The sequence below is a fragment of the Medicago truncatula genome, chromosome 3 (genome assembly GCF_003473485.1).
Source record: "Medicago truncatula cultivar Jemalong A17 chromosome 3, MtrunA17r5.0-ANR, whole genome shotgun sequence".
NCBI lineage: Eukaryota > Viridiplantae > Streptophyta > Magnoliopsida > Fabales > Fabaceae > Medicago > Medicago truncatula.
This window is the reverse complement of record NC_053044.1, coordinates 53,354,761-53,373,000: the sequence shown is the minus strand read 5'-3', so window position 1 is coordinate 53,373,000 and position 18,240 is coordinate 53,354,761. Positions and strand designations below refer to the sequence as shown.

The following is an 18,240-nucleotide window of genomic DNA, read 5'->3' as shown; positions in this document are numbered from 1 at the left end:
TATCATCCAAAATTTTCCGCTTAGTTTCAAACCGTTGTTGGTTGGTCTGTTAACAAGATAAATAATAATAACAATGCATGCACACCAAATCGTGGCGCTGTAACATTCAAATCTTTTCCAATGCAAAGCCAATGAAAAATCTCTCATATTTCTGAATTGTTTAATTAACCAATTTTTGTTTGCTTTGTTGATCTCAAACGTTATCAACTTTGCATGAAGAATTGTTGATTTTACAATTTTGGTATCCAACAAAAGAATCTAAATCTCAAGATTTTTATATCCTAACATTTGCAATATTAATTCAGATTCTCAAAGAAAGAAAGAAAAAATGGGTGTGGATTACTATAACATTTTGAAGGTGGATAAAAATGCTACAGAAGATGATTTGAAGAAAGCATATAGAAAATTGGCTATGAAATGGCACCCTGACAAGAACCCTAACAATAAAAAAGAAGCTGAAGCCCGTTTCAAACAGATCTCTGAGGCTTATGCGGTAACATAATCATTCCCCATCTTTTCTTTTTTTCAATTTTCTATATGTTGCATTTTCTTGATTATGAATGTTGATATGATTTTGCAATACATGGAGGGTTTAGATGGTGGAAATTGGAATTGAAATGGTGATAAATGAATCACAAAATATTAGGGTTTTTTTAATATTGGAAAATGTTAATGGTTAATTTGTTAGGGTTATTTTGTGTGGATCCGTATCAAAGAAGTTATATATATATATATATACCTCTTGTTTAGTAACAACATGAATCTCAATTTTGAGAAATTTTTATGAATTTTAGGTATTGAGTGATCCGCAAAGAAGGAATGTTTATGATCAGCTTGGAGAACAAGGGTTAAAAGAAAGGCCATCACCAGAAACTGAGTCACCAAGTGGATTTTATCCAAGAAGTGCAGAGGATATCTTTGCAGAATTCTTTGGAAGTAGTCCTTTGAATTTTGGATCATCTGGACCAGGGAGGTCCAAGAGATTTCCATCTGATGGTGGAGCAGGAAATGGTGGATTCAGTGGCGATTTAAATTCTAGAACACATAGCGAAAGAGCGAATATGCCAAAGAAACCACCACCTGTTGAGACTAAATTGCCTTGTAGTTTGGAGGAGCTGTATTCTGGTTCTACAAGGAAAATGAAGATCTCAAGAACTGTAGTGGATGCCTATGGGTACGTTTCGTTTATCTTTGTTTGGATCCTCTACAACGTGGCTGCAATAGTGCAGCTGTCGTTAAGGATCCAAACCAACTTATATGTACCTTTATTTTTATGGTGTTTTTTGTTGGTTATATAATTTGTTTGGATTGATTTATTTGAACTTATCTACTAGCACGAACACTTGTGAGTCTTTTTTGAAGAACTTATGAAAATAATGTGACATATCCATAAGCTATTTTTAGCTTATTTTTGTAAGCACTTCATGATAATTTACGAAAACGCAAATAGTTTATATGAAAATGATGACTTTATCTTATCTTTTGTTATAAAATAATTTATACATAGATGCTTATATAATAAGAGTTTGCACTTAGTTAAACTGATTATCCAAACATGGTCTAGGTTATACATATGAGGACAAAGTTCTGCCTATTAATTTAATCATGAGCATTAGTAATGTCACAAGATGTTTGTTTGTTTTATGGTTCAATTGTTCTAAGGTATCTTTATTTATGATGACAAAAATTGCAGAAGGGAAATTAAAGAAACAGAGATATTAAGCATTGAAGTAAAGCCAGGATGGAAGAAAGGAACAAAGATAACATTCCCAGATAAAGGGAATCAACTAATAAACCAACTTCCAGCAGATCTTGTATTTGTGATTGATGAGAAGCCTCATGAATTGTTCAAGAGAGATGGGAATGACCTTATTGTGAATCAAAAGATATCACTAGCAGAAGCTATTGGTGGAACTTCAGTAAATATCAAAACACTTTACAAACGTAGTTTAAGTGTCCCAGTGAAAAACATTGTGAGTCCTGGTTATGAGCTTGTTGTTGCAAATGAAGGAATGCCAATAACAAAGGAACCCGGTCATAGGGGTGATTTGAGGATCATATTTGAGGTTAAGTTCCCAACAAAATTGACACCAGAACAACGTGCTGCACTAAAGCGAGCATTGGGTGGTTAATCTAGGATCATACTCTTTTTTTTATTTGTCATGTGACTTTTCGTACATAGTTTTTGGTGTAACACCACATGGCCCTTCTTAATGTTGTATTCTCTTGTATAACAGTAATATACTAATATTACATATGTTATTATAAATTCCACATATATCAGTTAGAAGCGAATTTTCCATACAACTGTTTATCGTGCCTCCAACCACTACTAAGAAAAGTAAAATTAAAGAGGGAAATTTGTGACGGAAAACATAAAATCCCTAACAAATTTCTTAGTCGCAAAATTTAGTGACGGAATTAGAGAGGGATTTCATGTTTTCCCTCACTAAATTTCCCTCACTAATTTTTGTTTTTTTTTAGCAGTGAACCTTTCGTAGAATAGATAAACGTATATGTCCTAAAGACCCAAGTACGAATATTACATAGAGTAGTTAAGGCATTAGTAACGCTAAGCATATAAAAAGCAACGTTGAAATTAGAAACTCTCTTAAAATAAAATTGAAGGAATATTCTATCGTCCATCGTATTTATTCACCGCAAACTAAAACAGTAGAAGAGAATAAAAGTCATTTGCACCGTTTACTACCTCAACAGGGTATTGATGTTGGAAAAAGATGAAAACAGTCTGACACTAAAGTTTACATGGCTACAACTACAACTGTAAAAGATCTAAAATAAAAGGAACTGAAATGAAAGAAAAAGAAACTAAAGTCTTCTACTTCTAGAAACATGTTGAGACCACGGAGTAGTTCCTTGTGTAGGTGTTCCATAGGGTGGTGCAGCACTTGGTTGTGTGTTGTTACCCTGAATAGAAGGAACCCACTGAGGGCCAAAATTTTGCTGTACATGTGTCACATTCATAGGGGGTTGCAGATATTGTGTCGGCATAATTGATTGCTGGGGTAAACCCGCATATGATTGATTCACAACATGAGGTCTAAGATGAAAATTATTCATTGTTTGTTGAGGAGGAAACTGATTCTGGTTGTTGATTTGAGGTTGCCATTCTGGTATATCATCATCGTCATCATTCCAGGGTTGAATTGACCCCCCAAATTTGTCCTGCCAGTTTACCGAGGTTACAGTTGTTTTGTTTTGCCCATATTTGTGTACAAGTTCTCTCATTTGTTGTGCAGGACGTGATGGGGTTTGGACAACCGAGTGAGATGTGACCATACTTGGTCCCATATGTTTTTGAACCAAGTGTGATGATGGATTTGAACTACCGGAAAAATTATACTCCGGGAGGTCATCCTCAACCCGGGCTGGTGGCCCGAATCCAGGAGGAACATCATCATCATCACCACTCGGAGGTTCACTCACGGTGGTCTTAAACCCCATAGAGGGCACTGCATTATGGGTAGAATTGGCATTCACATTAGTATCTTGTTGTCTTCTACTCAAAATTTGCCTTTTAGAGCTATGTTTGTGATGTGATTGCGCGGTGGGAGATATAGATGTAGTTATATTAGTTTTTCTCCATACAATAATACCAATTAGACCATTATCAATAGAATTAACTGCTTCAATTTGTTCCTTTGGAAGTATCTTGCTGAGCATTTCAACTGTTTTCTTATGAGGTGGGCAAAAGTAAAGTTCAACTCCATGCACAGGTTCTGCAAATCCCACTCTCTCGTCCAAAATATACGAGTCAGCCACCTGCATTTAAAATTACATAATTATAATGAACAATCCGCAGCTAAAAATAGGGTTAAATAACCAATCTAATAATAGCTGTCATTACCTCACGGAGTGTTGCTTGCTCCTCAGGGGTTATGCCTTTGGAAATAAAATGTGAAACCTGCCATACAAAGAAACTTTGTAACTATTCATAGCCCAAAAAGAAAATTAAGTGTACAGCAAGTTTTCATCACATACACAGCTCTCTATCAGTAATTGGTAAATATTCAAATCAAAAAGCAAGTGGCTTCAGTCAGGCAATATATTCAAACTACTTAACTAAACTCATTTACATTCTAAGTTGTAACATCCTCATGATACAATGCAACTCATCCACACCAACTTAGGGAGCCAGTTTCCCTCCCCTAAAATAAAGAGTCTCATTGGGGAGATTTTTCTCATATAACTCTTCTAAATTCGTCACTAAATTCTTCGCCCCACTTTTTATTAGATGTCAAAACATTTCATACAAGTGTGTATGTGCATGTATTTTTGTGATTCCATGCTTGTAAAGACACATACATGCCATGAAAACAAGAAACTGTTTTACTTAATTTGCCAGACATAGTGTATTTACCAACAAAAATAAAATCAATCCTGTAATCCAATTTAACAGTGACAAATGTTTTTTACAATTTATACAGATCCCTATATTTGCTTTCTCCCCCATATCATATTTCTATCGTTTTATCCTGACAGCCTTAAAAACTGTGTCGTTAACATATACACTATACAACTACCAATCAACTGGCTTCTTCATCTCATCAATTAAAAAATATAAAAGAGGAAAGCACACTGTACCGCGATGATATCGTTAAAACACGTAATGAAAAGAAAAAATTAACATCAAGCTGCAACAACTTTTTTCATTTTTAATGATTGTTTTATATATGGCTGGCGAGATAAACAGAAGATGATACACAAGTCTAGCACAACAAAAGAAAACTTGAGATACCATGATGGCACGACTTCTTGACTGTGGAAGCTCTCGCAGAAATTTTTCAAATGCATCCAGTCGAACCCTTCCCTTGATCTCGAGAAATCCAGGCCAGTCTTTGGTAGAAGTTTTCTCACCGCTTCACAAAGAATAAAATGTCAGATCAGAAAAAGGAAAAAAAATATAATAGAAATAATCCACTTCAAACGGTACATATCAAAAGTATAGTTTTTTTTGTGAAATAAGAAAAAATTTAAAGTGGTTTTTGGTGTGGAACACATCAACCCCACAACATAGACCTCTCCAAGCAATAAATCTAATTTAAAAACATTTTCCACCTTCTTCAAGATAAACACAGAACAGTAGTTGGGATTGTTTGTATGGACACAGAAGGCATTGAAAAGCACAAATAATCATATATACTATGAAATAAACATGCCTAGTTACTATAGCAACAGTTACGAAAGAAGTTGGAAGAACCAACAATTTTCTAGAAGTGAATTGCTCTAAAAAATAACTGAAACTAGATGCTTAAAAGAAGCTTAAAAAACAGACGAGCGGGTTGTTCCATAGTCAATTAAGAACCATGTCAAGAAACTAGAAAAAATTTAAACAGCCTGACTGAAACCGCGTATTCACAAAAAGCAATTGTAATTTGCAGTTTTATTTACCCAAAAAAAAAACTGAAACGAAACAACTAACATGTTCATTAGATGGCATATTGGCATGTAGGAGTAGATGAAGAAAATAAATATAAATAAGGCTTACAAATAAGGATCAATTAAAAAAGATTCCATGCCCTAGATGCCATTCAAAAAAAATAAAAATCCATGCCCTAGATAAATCTCATCAAACTTGTTTTTCATGACATTAAATTATGCTTCAGCACAATAGCCATTAAGTTCGGCTAGAACATGAAATTTTTATCCACGGAACATAAGGGACCGCAGTAAATGTAGGATGCCACATATTTAATGCAAGATTGTTAGCAGGCTTAAACAAATCACAAGTCAGTACCAAATAAAATCTGAAAAAAGCGATGAGGATAAAAGAATGAGAAAAGCATACACAGTTACAAATTCCAAAATCACATCCAAAGTCATTACTACCCTTGTATATGGTTGGAATACTAACTTCCATGATATTATTGATCTTTCACCTCTTTTGTATACAGTTTAAAAATTTTGCTTAACATGCTAGATCAAAAGAATTAGTCACAATATTCAGATTTGAGTTTAGAGCAAAGGAACGGTTTATTATGAAGATGTAATAAAAACTGGTAGTACAGTAGACTACCTTTTGAAGATGCTAATGACTGAATCAGTGGTTGAGATGTTTGGCTGGAGCATTCCCTCCCAGAGGCATTCACCCTTAATGGGAACTGTAGTTTTAGACACTTTATCCTTGCCATGTCTCTCTTCTGCATGAAACTGACTAGCTCTCAACTCAGCATCATTGGAAGTTGACTTTTTGCCATCAGGTGACATTTCCTTGGAATGACCATCAGTCGGCTTTGTGTCAGATCGGCTTTCACCGTGTTTTGCATCAGACGAGATGGACCCTGCATCAGCATTAACTTTTTTTTCTTCCTCGGCATCTGTGCTTTGAAGCTTATCAGACTTACTAGCACTGACATCATCTTGCTCACTTGGAGTTAAATCAGAAGATTTTGATTTAGATCCAACCCCATAAACATCCTCTTCCGATATAGGTGCTTTTCCAGACTCTACAGGTAAATTTTCAAACGGTGGCTCAGAATTAAGAGATTCCATGAATTCATCAAGTGATACAATTGGTGGAAGAAAGTTAGGGTCCTTCAATGCATCATCATCTGTCATAAGCCCTTCCATTGGATCAGTCCCATCATTGGAAGAAATGGTAATGGAAAATTGATTATCTGTCTGTAAGCTGCTCTTTTCATTATCAGTGTTTACATCGCTTTTGACTACATCAGGTTTGGAAGGAGAAGTGCCTTCCACGTCCTTCTTAACCGGTTGCCTTCGAACAACAGAATTTTTGCCACCAGACACCTCTTCCACTGGAACATTGTCTTCATGTTCAACTTCCACTTGAAATTCACCTTTATGCGTTTTCCTGACTAAACGTCTAATATCAACATCTGAATCAGGTAAAACCTTGATTTTATCGAACTCCTCAGCCTTGGCTATCCTCCACTCAGAAAGCTCCTTTGAAGCAAGTTCCTCTGCAGTCATGGAACATAGTTGTTCTGGAAGAATTTTACCAAACATAACCCTTTCTCTGAGTTCAGGATTATTGCGATCTTTCAGGTTGAACAAAAGAGACCTTCCCTTCTCTTTGTATTTCTTATTCACACCTCCAAACAGTTTGAAGAGCTCTGCTTCTATCCTTGATGCTAGAAGCTCAGGTAAAGGGACCACCTCCCTACAAACTCCACCTGTTTCCTCAGGTTCCAATTTCTTCTCTATCGTAGTTTGGCTTTCACTTTGATCATCAATGACCACCATATGATCCATATCAGATAATACCCAGGAAAGACCATTTCCCTGCAAAAGTTCATCTTTCACAAAGAAACTATCACTGAAAGGAACATCATCAGTAGTTAAAGTGTAGTTAGACTGAAAATCTTGCTTATCGGAACTCAGCATGTCTTCATTGTTTGACACGTTTGTGAATCCCGCTTGATAATCCTTAGGTTTTTCAGAAAAACCTTCAGTAGATGTACTATCCAAGTGCTCTTCTCCCATCACATGGTCAACGGAATCAGCCCCAGCTAAAGAGGAGTTAACAGGCTGACAAATTTCCTGCTTTTGCTCCGGAGCAGTGTCAGCGGATGCAGATGCTGAACCAGCACACTGAGAGCTATTGGCAGCATTGTTAGGTTTGTCGTCGTTTGACACCAGAGGTTTATCTTGCTGGGATACCAACGCCAGAGCAGCAGCTAATGACTCCCTCATCTTTGACCTAACACTCTCAGATGATTCAGTCTGAACCTTGGAGGATTCTTTCAACTGTGCATTCTGATTTTTAGAATTTGAGGACCGAGGAGTCGCGGGTTTTCCTGAGGTGTTATCCGCTTGTGTTTTTCTTTTACCACTTGCCGCCGAATGATTCACCCTAGAAAGATTTGATGAGGATTGCATCCGTGGAGCAATTTTGGTTGATGAATTAGATCCTTGTGGCATCCAAGGTCTTTGTGCCATTGGTTTCTCCCGCTTGCTAGGTGTTATAAAGCTACCCGAAGGAAGTTCCATTGTTGCCTTTCGCTTAGGAGCTGCTGACACTTGATGTGCGCCCAAATTGTTCGGCGCTGCCCCCATTTGCATGGATTGTTTGTTCTGCATAATAACCCGGTGCATTCCCATATCACCGCCACCTACTTGACCACTCAACCGATTAGAAAGTGGTAAGCCTTGAGACACGGGTTCACCATTCGAGGCTCCCTGATTTTGTGACATGGAATCAGTAGACACAGGACGCAAGAGTCCCATTGAGCCATCTGCCTTGTTCATAATAGGCTCCAATTGAGCCATCTGACTGCTGGTTACTGACTCCGAAACCAAATTATTCGACATTCCAACCATTAGAATTAATCAACAACCATAGAGTACACAATTACAAACAAAAACCCACCTGAAATAATTCACATGACAATACAAACTCAATCATTCAACAAAATCTCGAATCAAACCAGATAAATCACTTAACCATAGTCTTTAATTCGACCAAAAAACAAAAAAAATCATCTCAAAAAAACAAAATTCTTACACTTAACAATTATACAGTGAAGAACCTAAAGCAGCAATTGAATTGAATGGAATTAAAGCAACCATTGATCATGAAATAATTGAATAAAAGCAAAAGTGAATAAGATGTGCTAATTTTCGACAAATTAATCAGCGGAGTTAACAAGTGTTAGTAATTGTAATTGTTTTTACAATGAAACGAAAAGGATAATCGGAATTGAAATGAGATGGATCGATAGCATTACCTTTGGAGAAGAATATTGGGGGTGCTGAAAGTGAAAAGAGAGTGCGAACTGAAAACCCTAAGAGGAGGAAGAAGACGATAACGATATCGAAAGAGAGAAATAACAAGAGTTACTTAACATAACCAAATTTCAGCGTTCGTGATTCTTCTATCGATTTTATCCCCCAAAACGCAGCGTTGCAACACACTTTTTTTTTTTTTTTTGCTGACAATAACCAGTTTTTGTTTTTTATTTATTTATAAAAAAAAATAAAAATTAAGCTAACCAAATCTGATTAACACACGTATATTAATTTAATTCTTTTTTTTTAAGGATTTTAATTTAATTCTTTATTATTCATCTAAATCATTTTTTGACAAATTTCAACTAATTCTGTTATGCTTTTTTGTTTTACCAAATCATGTATTTTGGACACAATGAATAATAATCATCTTTTTTTGTTTTACAAAATCATCTATATTGGACACAATGAATAATAATCATCTTTTTGTTTTTTTTCCAAAATGAATAAATCATGTTGTGCTTTCACTTCTTAAAGATATTACATCTGTATTTAAAAAAATATTACATATTATCTTTATGTCACGATGACCGATATTTAGAATATTTGTCATGATGATCGGTATTAAAAATCTTTAATGGATAAAAATATTAACATTATTAAGTCTGATATTATGATCAAGATTTGAACTCTGACTTCTTAATTATGTGTTTACGAGTTTCAAGTGTTTATTGTCATTGAGCCGTATAGGACAACTATTTAATGCATTTTGACTAAAATATTTTTTAAAAATATAATTAAAAAATTGCCATACTAAATAATATTATTGATCAAGGTGTAAATTATTTGATAAATAAAAAAATGAATTGGATTTGTTTTCATGATTATAATATTTATTTTTACTTTGTATTTGGAAACCTAATTTAAACCATGTATATGCATGTTCTCATGAGCTTAGCTCAGTTGGTAGGACAGTGCATATATGCAAGGTCCGAGATTCAAACACGGTTAACCATTAGCTATGATAAAACTTGTATCCATTAGGGATCAAAACAAAACAAAAAAAACTCTTTAATTACTTTTTCAATATACCAGGCACAGACAAATTCTAAGAATTATACGTTTGGTTTTATTTTTAGAGAGGTCTGAATGAGTGTATAATTAATTTTTACATGTTTGATTGTTTTTTAAGAGACTTAATTTTGCCTCTAGAATCGATTATACTTGAAACTATAAATTAAAGTTTTTTATTCAAAAATGATTTTAATGTTCAAATTTATAGTTCAACCTGATTTTATTTAAATGTATTCAAACATAAATCATTTGTCAATTTTACATAATCAATTCACTTAAAACTATTTTTGTTCCAACTCATAACCAAACATATGCGATGACAATTTTAAATAAAAACGAGGATAACTATAAAGTTATCTGAATTTAACATCAAATTAGGGCAGCATAATACAACACGCTCATGCTTAAAAAAAATATTAGTACTAAAATTCCAAATTCAAACATCTTGAAACAAAAGTACCTAATTTTTCGTAGCAATGTCGTCGCTGAGAGGCACTGACTTGAACTTCCAAACCCGAAATAGTGAGTCATTCGGTGTAATGTGTGATGAATGTATATTTGAATATTGTTAATTTCTAAATGTAGAACAAAATAGTGGTTTGCACAATCACGTACATAAAAGACAATAATACATCATGAGTGTTAACTTAAAGATTAACCGTAAAAACAAAATGTAATGCAAGTTGACAACTTGTGAATCGTGAAAAATAAACCTTAAACACCAAACCAAAAACAACTAAACTTAAATGTTTGTTATTTTGATAAGTTTGTGGTTGTCCAACACCACCGGATGCATATACAAATATATCTTGAAGGATGTGGGTGCATGTACTTGTTCAAAGTTTTTAATTTTTTTAGTTGTAGTATAATATGGTAGTGGTAATAATTAACATTTTGACCACATGATCCACCCATATCCAGGGACGGACCTGGACTTTCAATATTAGTAGGGCACATTTTTTTGTCAAATAATTAAATAATATTAAATTTAATAAAAAAGTTATATAAAAAATAGTTGTAGCAACTAAAATTACAAATAAAATAATGTACTTTTCATTTGTAGAAAATGAAATAAAATTATATCATTACTAATTGTTCTAAGAACATCTCTTTCTATATAGGTTACGAGAGATGTCAAATGCTCTAGCAGGATACTTGTGCATACGGACGAGTGAGCGTGTTGCGCTCTTTTTTTGGAAGCAAGTCGCAATTGCATAGAAATTATAAAAAAATCTCAGTATTGATATATGAATAAAAATATAGACAAGTGTATAAATTTAAAAAAAAATTTGTCCCCGTATTAATATAGAAGTTAAAATATAAACACAGTATATTAAAAACAAATAGGTTCACTTATATGAGTAAAAATATAGTCACATATATAAATTACACAAATAAATATGTCCCTGTATTAATATATGAGTAAAAATATAGACGCGTGTATAAACATAAAAAAAAAAAAATAGGTGTTTGTATTAATATATAAGTAAAAATATACAATGAACTGATAAAAAAAAAATTAAAAAATATACACCATGCCTTGTTCAGGTTCGTCCCTACCCATATCATAAAATCTTTATCTCTTGGCCTACACCTATCAATAGTGACACAATTTTTATGACTTCCAAACATAAGAAAATTATATTAAAATCAAATAAAGTAAAAACAAAAATCAATCAGGTAGAGATACTACAAAATCTTCTTTTTTAGAAAAGGCTACAAAACTTGTTGTGTACCCATTGATATATTTGCGTTTAGAGTTATATTTGATATTACATCTAACAACTGCAACAGCTAAAAGAGTTCTTATTATTGTGAACATTGTTATGAATCGGATGCAAAATCACATGTGGGATGAATGACTGTTTAATTGCTTATTTTTACAAAGACGTATCTTCATTGATATTGAAATATTCAATGTTGTTAGAATATGAAAAACTTTAAAGATTTTTTTTTTGCTGTTTTAACGATTATACATATCTTTATTTTTGTGTACAAGCAAATATACATATCTTTAAACCAAATAAAAATTCTTCAACTGTGTTGTATTAATTAGGTATATGAATTGTAACCAAAAGAAAATTAGGTCTATGAATTTTATTGTTTGCTGCATATTAAGAGAGCAACGGATGTGTTGATGAATAAATATTTTTGTTTTGTTACAAGCTGCGACAACAATCTTGCTTTTTTTTTTTACAGGCAAAAATCTTGTTTATATCTTAATAATTTACTAGATAAAGTATGTATAAAGTTGCTTCAAAATTATAAATACATAAGGATATGTATACAAAGTATGACTAGATCTACCAATAACCAGTTAACTTTATAAGTTGAATTTTCACTAAAATTTGTTGACACCTGTTTAATAAATCATACACCAATAATATATTTGCGGGACAATGAAGACTTATTAGTTTCATTATCCTCTAGATTGTCCATATGTTCGTGAAATATCTTTTTGCGTGTTACGAGTGCATCACCAAAAACTAATTGTTCTTCGTGTATAATACACTTCTTAGTTATTGGAATCAATAACCAAAGAAAAAAAGAAGAAGAAACAACCTCAGAGATACGCAGTTGAACTGCTATGTCTCTTTGTCTTTCTATTATTAATGAGTTAAATTATTAATATTTTCCCTCCTATCAAAGCTTATATAGTCATAATTTCCATTTACATATAACTCTACTAACAACGAGGCACATGATTGATATAAGTACAATATAACATTAAGAGAATGATTGAACTAAGTGCAACATGTTTGGAATAGCGGTAATTTTGAAATAATCACGGCATGCCACTGCAATTTTGACATAAATTATACTTTGAAGATTCAACAAAATATGGTGTGTCACCATAATATCATTAACACACCGTAATTCCAAAGATGCACTAATATTCAAACATTGATCCAAGGAAAAAAGTGGGCAAACAGGAAGGAAAAGAGTCACCATAAAAATGCAAAAGTGTATAATATGCATGTATATTATGACGAGGTACTGGCAATACCATTCTCATCCCTGCTTTCACCCCTTTGTTGGTTGGCATTTTCCTCAATAACTGGTTCTGTTACATTCTCGCCAATTTCACTCTTGCAAAGGGGGCATAATGCATTTATCTTCAACCACTTGTCTACGCACTCTTTGTGAAAAAGATGTGAACATGGTAATTCTCTTAACTCATCATCGTTTTCATAGTTTGCTATGCATATGCAGCAAACCTGAACACAAGCACGCAAATTACAATAATACCACAGTCATCGCCGATAGATAAACTCATCAAACACAAACAATGACTAAAGTCATCATAAGAATTAAAAATAATTGAAGTCCTAAAATGCATACAGTGATGTAAGACCTGCAAGAGACTAACTTGTAGAAACTTGACAATTAGGAGTACGACATCATTAAACTACTTCTTAATGATGAAACAAACCAGCTTGATGTTATTGTAAGAAAAAAAATGGCTTGATGCTCGGATTATCATATATGATTTCGCAAACTAAGCAATGATATTAAAATAAAAATTGATGTGAAATTAACAAAAGTTGATCGCAACAACATTATCAACATCAAATGAAAGTTTACCGCCTAAAAAGTAGACATATATGATAAAAATTATCTTAAGATCAATTTTCAAATAAAGGTTCCTACCTACCAATGTATTTAAAGAGCTAGCATAAATGTCATGTTTACTCGTGTATTATGAATAAATAAATATAGTTTGTACTTACAGCATCTTCTCCAGAGATCATGCGTTCCTTTTCAGTTCCTTCAGCCACGATTCCACCTTCAATAACAACTGGAATGTTATCAGATTCATCATTGCTTTTACTTTTCATCGTTTTGAATATGTGAGTTGGTAAAGCATTAATAGATTCAGAGGTTGCGCCTCGGGTTTGTGTCAAATCCTCTGTGACCCCAAGGGTTGATATTATACAAGGAAGGCAACAACATATTGTTAAGCATAGAATGAAGGGCATTGCGTAACCGATACAACTGAAAGTAAGAAACACTATACATAACCTGTAAAACAAAAAGGAAGCAGATGTAATAATGCACAAATTTATAATAATATCAAATATAAAGACTTCCTGAAAGGCTATACATACCGATACAAATTAGGAGCATCGTTGGCGGATGCATGTCCTCCAAAAATCCACACATTTCCAATAACAAACCATATTGCAAAAAATAAATCTAAGGTGGTTTTGAAGTATTCCATGAGTAGCTTTGGTCTGCTTAAACGAAGGTAGGAGAGAGCTTAGAGACTTAATAAACTTCTTACAAACGCATATAATAGTGATTGAAGACTAAATTGTCAGAAGAAAAAATCAAATAGGGAAATTCAACAAACTATCTTAAATTTTTCCTTCATATGGATTATTAAGTCTCTTTAACTTTCCGGGCTCTGATTATATTATATATGGTCAAGAATTGCCTTACTACACAACTACACAAAAAGTCTCATCTTCTAAATTTATGCAATATGCATAGATGTGATGCAAAACAACATTGTGGACCTTATTCTTAATTACATTTTTTAATACGTGTGAAATGCCCAAAATATTGTATAATTTGGGACAGAGAGAGTATATGATTTTAAGATTATAGAAAACAACAAGTGCTAGTCCATTTGAATTAACTTATTTAGGTTTATCTACTGACATAAAATTTAAAAGTTTGTTTATGAGAGCTAATTGAAACAACTTACGACATATCCATGAAGTTTTTCATCTTATTTGCGTAAACATATTAGGATAGCTTGTCAAATCAACTTATAACTTATGAAAATAGTTTGACTGACACATAAGCGCCTAATTGATTTGTTTAACCAAACAAGGCCAAAGAACAACAACGATAATGCTATACCTTCCACTCATCGACCGTGACGAAGCTCGGCTATTTCTGGAGGAAGCGACAGCAACAACAGGAACATCATCTTCGCCATGAATTGCGGTTGAATTAGAAAGAAGTGTCCCAGAAGGATCATCAGTCCTGGAATTGGTTTGAGATGAATTTTGGTCTCTAACAAAATATCGCCAAAGGAGCAAAGGAATGGAAACAACACAACCGGAAGCATAACCAACTATCCAAGCGAATAATGGAGCACGTGGATGCTCATCTCTTGATGAAATAAGAACAATAACAGAAGCAATAATTTGAGATAATGTGAAAATAAATTCAAAAGAAATCCAAAACCCTGAATTCAATGGGCTTCTACTATTCCGCCCTCCTCCTCCTCCTCCTCGTCGTGGCGACGATGAATGATTTGAAGTTTGAAGTGAAACATGCAATCTACCATCATCATCAACATCATGTAATTGATGACGAGGAAGGGTGGTTGTTTCAGAAGTTGTTGCTATATCAATGATGACATGGTGTGTATTGTTTGCCATCAACAACGATCCTTCAGAGGAATCATTGGAATTTCTTAATTAACTTTGTTTATGCCTCAACCAAGTGTTTTCTGTGTTAATTAAGAACAAAAACTTTCAAAGTTATGAATGAAATATATAATATTAATTCAACACCGAAGCTTGTTTAAGATTAAAAGGTTATACCTGAACCAGGGGGTGATTAATTAGCGTAAGAGAGATAGAGAGAGAGAGAGAGAGAGATAGGTTAATTATTAATTAGGTAATTAGGATGAAAGATACATTTTTTATTCGATTGTTGGATTAAAGGGAGGAAATCGATTGTTGGATTAAAGGGAGGAAATCGTTGACCGAAATTGTAAAATCAATGAAGCATTCAAAGAATCCAAATGATAGAAGAAAAGAAACAAAAGAAGAAAAAAAAAAAAAAAAAAAAAAGAGGAGGAAGTGGGGCCCTTATCTCTTCCTCTCAAACAGAGAAGGAAAGAGCAAAGGTAGAGAGGAATGGATGAATGGAGTCTCTCAAACTTAACTCATGAATGAAAATCCTTGCACCACCATACATTTCGCAATGCCCACATTTTTTTATCTTTGATTTGGTGTATCATTCAATTTTTTAGATCTTTTTCCATCTTTATGGTAGCAATTTTTAAGATCTTCGATTTATATTCCTAAAAAGAAAATAAATCTTCCGATTTATTAGTTAAAGCATACATACATTTACAAGATCTTTTTATTTATTAGTCATACATAAAGTAGTGAGTGACATGGCTAAAACTTGTGAGTCGTGACCTATAAGCTCGACTATTTTAAAATTAGAGACATGTTTATTATAGAATAGCTACATACAAGGATAGAGCTAAAAATCAAACGGATGAGGTGAGATTTCTTTTCAATTATAAATAAATAATATATAAAAATTAAAACACGATAACTTTTCTACAAGAACATAAAAAATACACACACGTATGCGCGCGCACACACACACACACACATATATATATATATATATATATATATATGTGTGTGTGTGTGTGCGCGCGCGCGCGCGCATGTGTGTTAGTGTTGCTGGAGCTCCTTGCTTGCTCCCCTTCAATCCGCCTTTGCTTATAAAATACTTAATAGATACACACGAATATTTATAAAATATTCCATGGTTACATATTGCATAAAAGATAAATGTAAAAAAAAAAAGTGATAGAAAATTGTGATAATTTAGTGGAGATGTAGATTTTTTAATTCAATGTATGAATAAGTAGAGTTGTCTCTTAAGACTTAAAAAATTACGACTCATCGTCATATTCCAACAAACATGTTATTTTTTTTGTGTATAGATAAAATGATAAATACTATTAAAAATTTATAACACCCTATTTTATTATTTATTTATTTTATTGAGTTTAGATTTCTTTTTATAATTTAGTCGATTTATTTTGATGAGTGATATTTTGTTATGTTATATGTTGATATTTATTAGTATAATATATATGTTATTTGGTGTAGAAATATATGTTATTTGGTGTAAAAATATATGTTATTTGGTGTAGAAATATAATTGTTATTTGGTGTAGAAATATATATGTTATTTGGAGTATAAATATATATGTTATCTGATGTAGAAATATATTTGTTATTTGGTGTAGAAATATATATGTTATCTGGTGTAGAAATATACTTCTTATTTGGTGTAGAAATATATATGCTATAGAAATATATTTGTTATAGAGATATTTGTTATTTGTTATAGAAATGTTTTATATATATATTAGAATATAATATTGAGACTTGGAGGGCAGATTTGAAAATAAGAGAAAATAAGGTTAAGGATTTTTATAAAAGGGGAGAGTTAGAATTATAAAATATGGATTTCATGAAACCTATTTTTGGTGAAAAAGGGAGAAAATCAAGAGAAGTGAGAAGTCATAGAAAGAAAAGAGGAGTAATCTCGTAGAGACCGATCATCTAATCTAAGGTAAGGGTGGGACTAATTTTCTCTAATTCTAAGTTGTATAATTCTGAAATTGAGTTTAGCATGTTGTAGGTTGTAGTTATGGGAATTTGGGAATTAGGTTTTGAAGTTGTAATTGGTTGTTAATAGAGTAGAAAATCCGTTGAATTTGTGTAGAATTGATGTTCATATCATGGGTTATTCTTAGTGCAATGTTTTATATGGTTTTGAGTGCCTTAACATATATAGAAATGGTTAGACAAGTTTTTGGATCAAATTTGGGCATAGGGAAGTTAAAATTGGGATTTTGGGGTGAAAAGTGGGTTTTTCCCGAGTTGCTCTCTGACAGCACGTTCATGTTCTTGCGTCTTTTTCACACGTTTCTATTTTGAATTGGCCTTTGGTGTAAACATGAAAGTTGTAGATAATTAAGTTAGCTTTTCAGTGGATTTGGTTTGACGTGAAAATGGTTTTTGGTTATTGAGATATGATGAAAATACTCCAAGGAGGTCTTAGTGAAATCTTATGAAAATTCAGCATAACCGTTTCTAAGTTTCTAAGTTAATCCAAAACTTATGGAATAATTCCAAACCTCAAAACTAGAAGTACTAGAAGTTTAATTAAGGATTTTAAGAGTATTTAACCTATGTGGTGATGGATCTAATTTGGTTTGATGCGAATATCCTTGTTGGATGATTTAATATCTATGTGAAGTATATGATGTTATAAAATGATGTTTATGATGTGATGTTTAGGTTGCTATATGACGTTGTGTATAATGTGATGAATATAAAGTTAATGATGATTAGAAGTTGATTGAGTTATTAATGAAGTATTATAAGAAGAGTAATGTTATTAATTGATGAAGTATAAGTTGTTAAATGCTTTTGATGAATTATATGCTTATTATTATTGAATGTGAAATCTTACCCCTTCTGCTTGGAAATGTTGCTCTTCGTATGAGTAACTTGCAGGTGATCGAGTTTAAGTTGCTGTTAGATTGCTGTCGTGAGTGGACTATCTCTCACGTGTGTCTTTAGGTGCTCTGATACGTAACGGGATGAGAACTTTGTTGCATGCTTTTCTATTCCTTACGTATTACTTTATGAAGTTTATGACTATGTTTTATAT

At 32.9% G+C, this 18,240-nt stretch overlaps 3 protein-coding genes across 3 annotated transcripts; 1 reads left to right on the top strand and 2 right to left on the bottom strand.

The window, feature by feature from the left end:
- Positions 1 to 106: 106 nt before the first annotated feature.
- On the top strand, positions 107 to 2,267 carry LOC11423365 (dnaJ homolog subfamily B member 4). Its single transcript, XM_039832425.1, has 3 exons — positions 107 to 493; positions 795 to 1,174; positions 1,694 to 2,267. Exons 1-3 carry the CDS (start codon positions 329 to 331, stop codon positions 2,130 to 2,132), a joined length of 984 nt encoding a protein of 327 aa, XP_039688359.1. The 5' UTR covers positions 107 to 328; the 3' UTR covers positions 2,133 to 2,267.
- Positions 2,268 to 2,611: 344 nt separating this feature from the next.
- Positions 2,612 to 8,869, bottom strand: LOC11425857 (uncharacterized). The gene is made up of 5 exons (XM_003603421.4): positions 8,712 to 8,869; positions 6,038 to 8,353; positions 4,760 to 4,880; positions 3,869 to 3,925; positions 2,612 to 3,783 (listed from the first exon to the last, which is right to left on the bottom strand). The coding sequence occupies exons 2-5, from the start codon at positions 8,302 to 8,304 to the stop codon at positions 2,830 to 2,832; spliced, it is 3,399 nt and encodes a 1,132-aa protein (XP_003603469.1). The 5' UTR covers positions 8,305 to 8,353; positions 8,712 to 8,869; the 3' UTR covers positions 2,612 to 2,829.
- Positions 8,870 to 12,654: 3,785 nt separating this feature from the next.
- On the bottom strand, positions 12,655 to 15,365 carry LOC25490035 (E3 ubiquitin-protein ligase At1g12760). Its single transcript, XM_013606453.3, has 4 exons — positions 14,656 to 15,365; positions 13,896 to 14,021; positions 13,518 to 13,809; positions 12,655 to 13,004 (listed from the first exon to the last, which is right to left on the bottom strand). The coding sequence occupies exons 1-4, from the start codon at positions 15,180 to 15,182 to the stop codon at positions 12,771 to 12,773; spliced, it is 1,179 nt and encodes a 392-aa protein (XP_013461907.1). The 5' UTR covers positions 15,183 to 15,365; the 3' UTR covers positions 12,655 to 12,770.
- Between the last annotated feature and the right edge of the window lie 2,875 nt (positions 15,366 to 18,240).

Excerpts from the sequence above, each read along its gene's own strand:
- LOC11425857 (XM_003603421.4), bottom strand. The coding sequence starts at position 8,304 with ATGGTTGGAATGTCGAATAATTTGGTTTCGGAGTCAGTAACCAGCAGT. Across the intron at positions 4,881-6,037 it reads GTCATTAGCATCTTCAAAAG|CGGTGAGAAAACTTCTACCA; the intron begins GTAGTCTACTGT and ends TTCTTTGTGAAG. Across the intron at positions 3,926-4,759 it reads CAAGAAGTCGTGCCATCATG|GTTTCACATTTTATTTCCAA; the intron begins GTATCTCAAGTT and ends TTTGTATGGCAG.
- LOC11423365 (XM_039832425.1), top strand. The coding sequence starts at position 329 with ATGGGTGTGGATTACTATAACATTTTGAAGGTGGATAAAAATGCTACA. Across the intron at positions 494-794 it reads AGATCTCTGAGGCTTATGCG|GTATTGAGTGATCCGCAAAG; the intron begins GTAACATAATCA and ends TATGAATTTTAG. Across the intron at positions 1,175-1,693 it reads ACTGTAGTGGATGCCTATGG|AAGGGAAATTAAAGAAACAG; the intron begins GTACGTTTCGTT and ends CAAAAATTGCAG.
- LOC25490035 (XM_013606453.3), bottom strand. The coding sequence starts at position 15,182 with ATGGCAAACAATACACACCATGTCATCATTGATATAGCAACAACTTCT. Across the intron at positions 14,022-14,655 it reads TCACGGTCGATGAGTGGAAG|ACCAAAGCTACTCATGGAAT; the intron begins GTATAGCATTAT and ends TCGTTTAAGCAG. Across the intron at positions 13,810-13,895 it reads GATGCTCCTAATTTGTATCG|GTTATGTATAGTGTTTCTTA; the intron begins GTATGTATAGCC and ends TTTGTTTTACAG.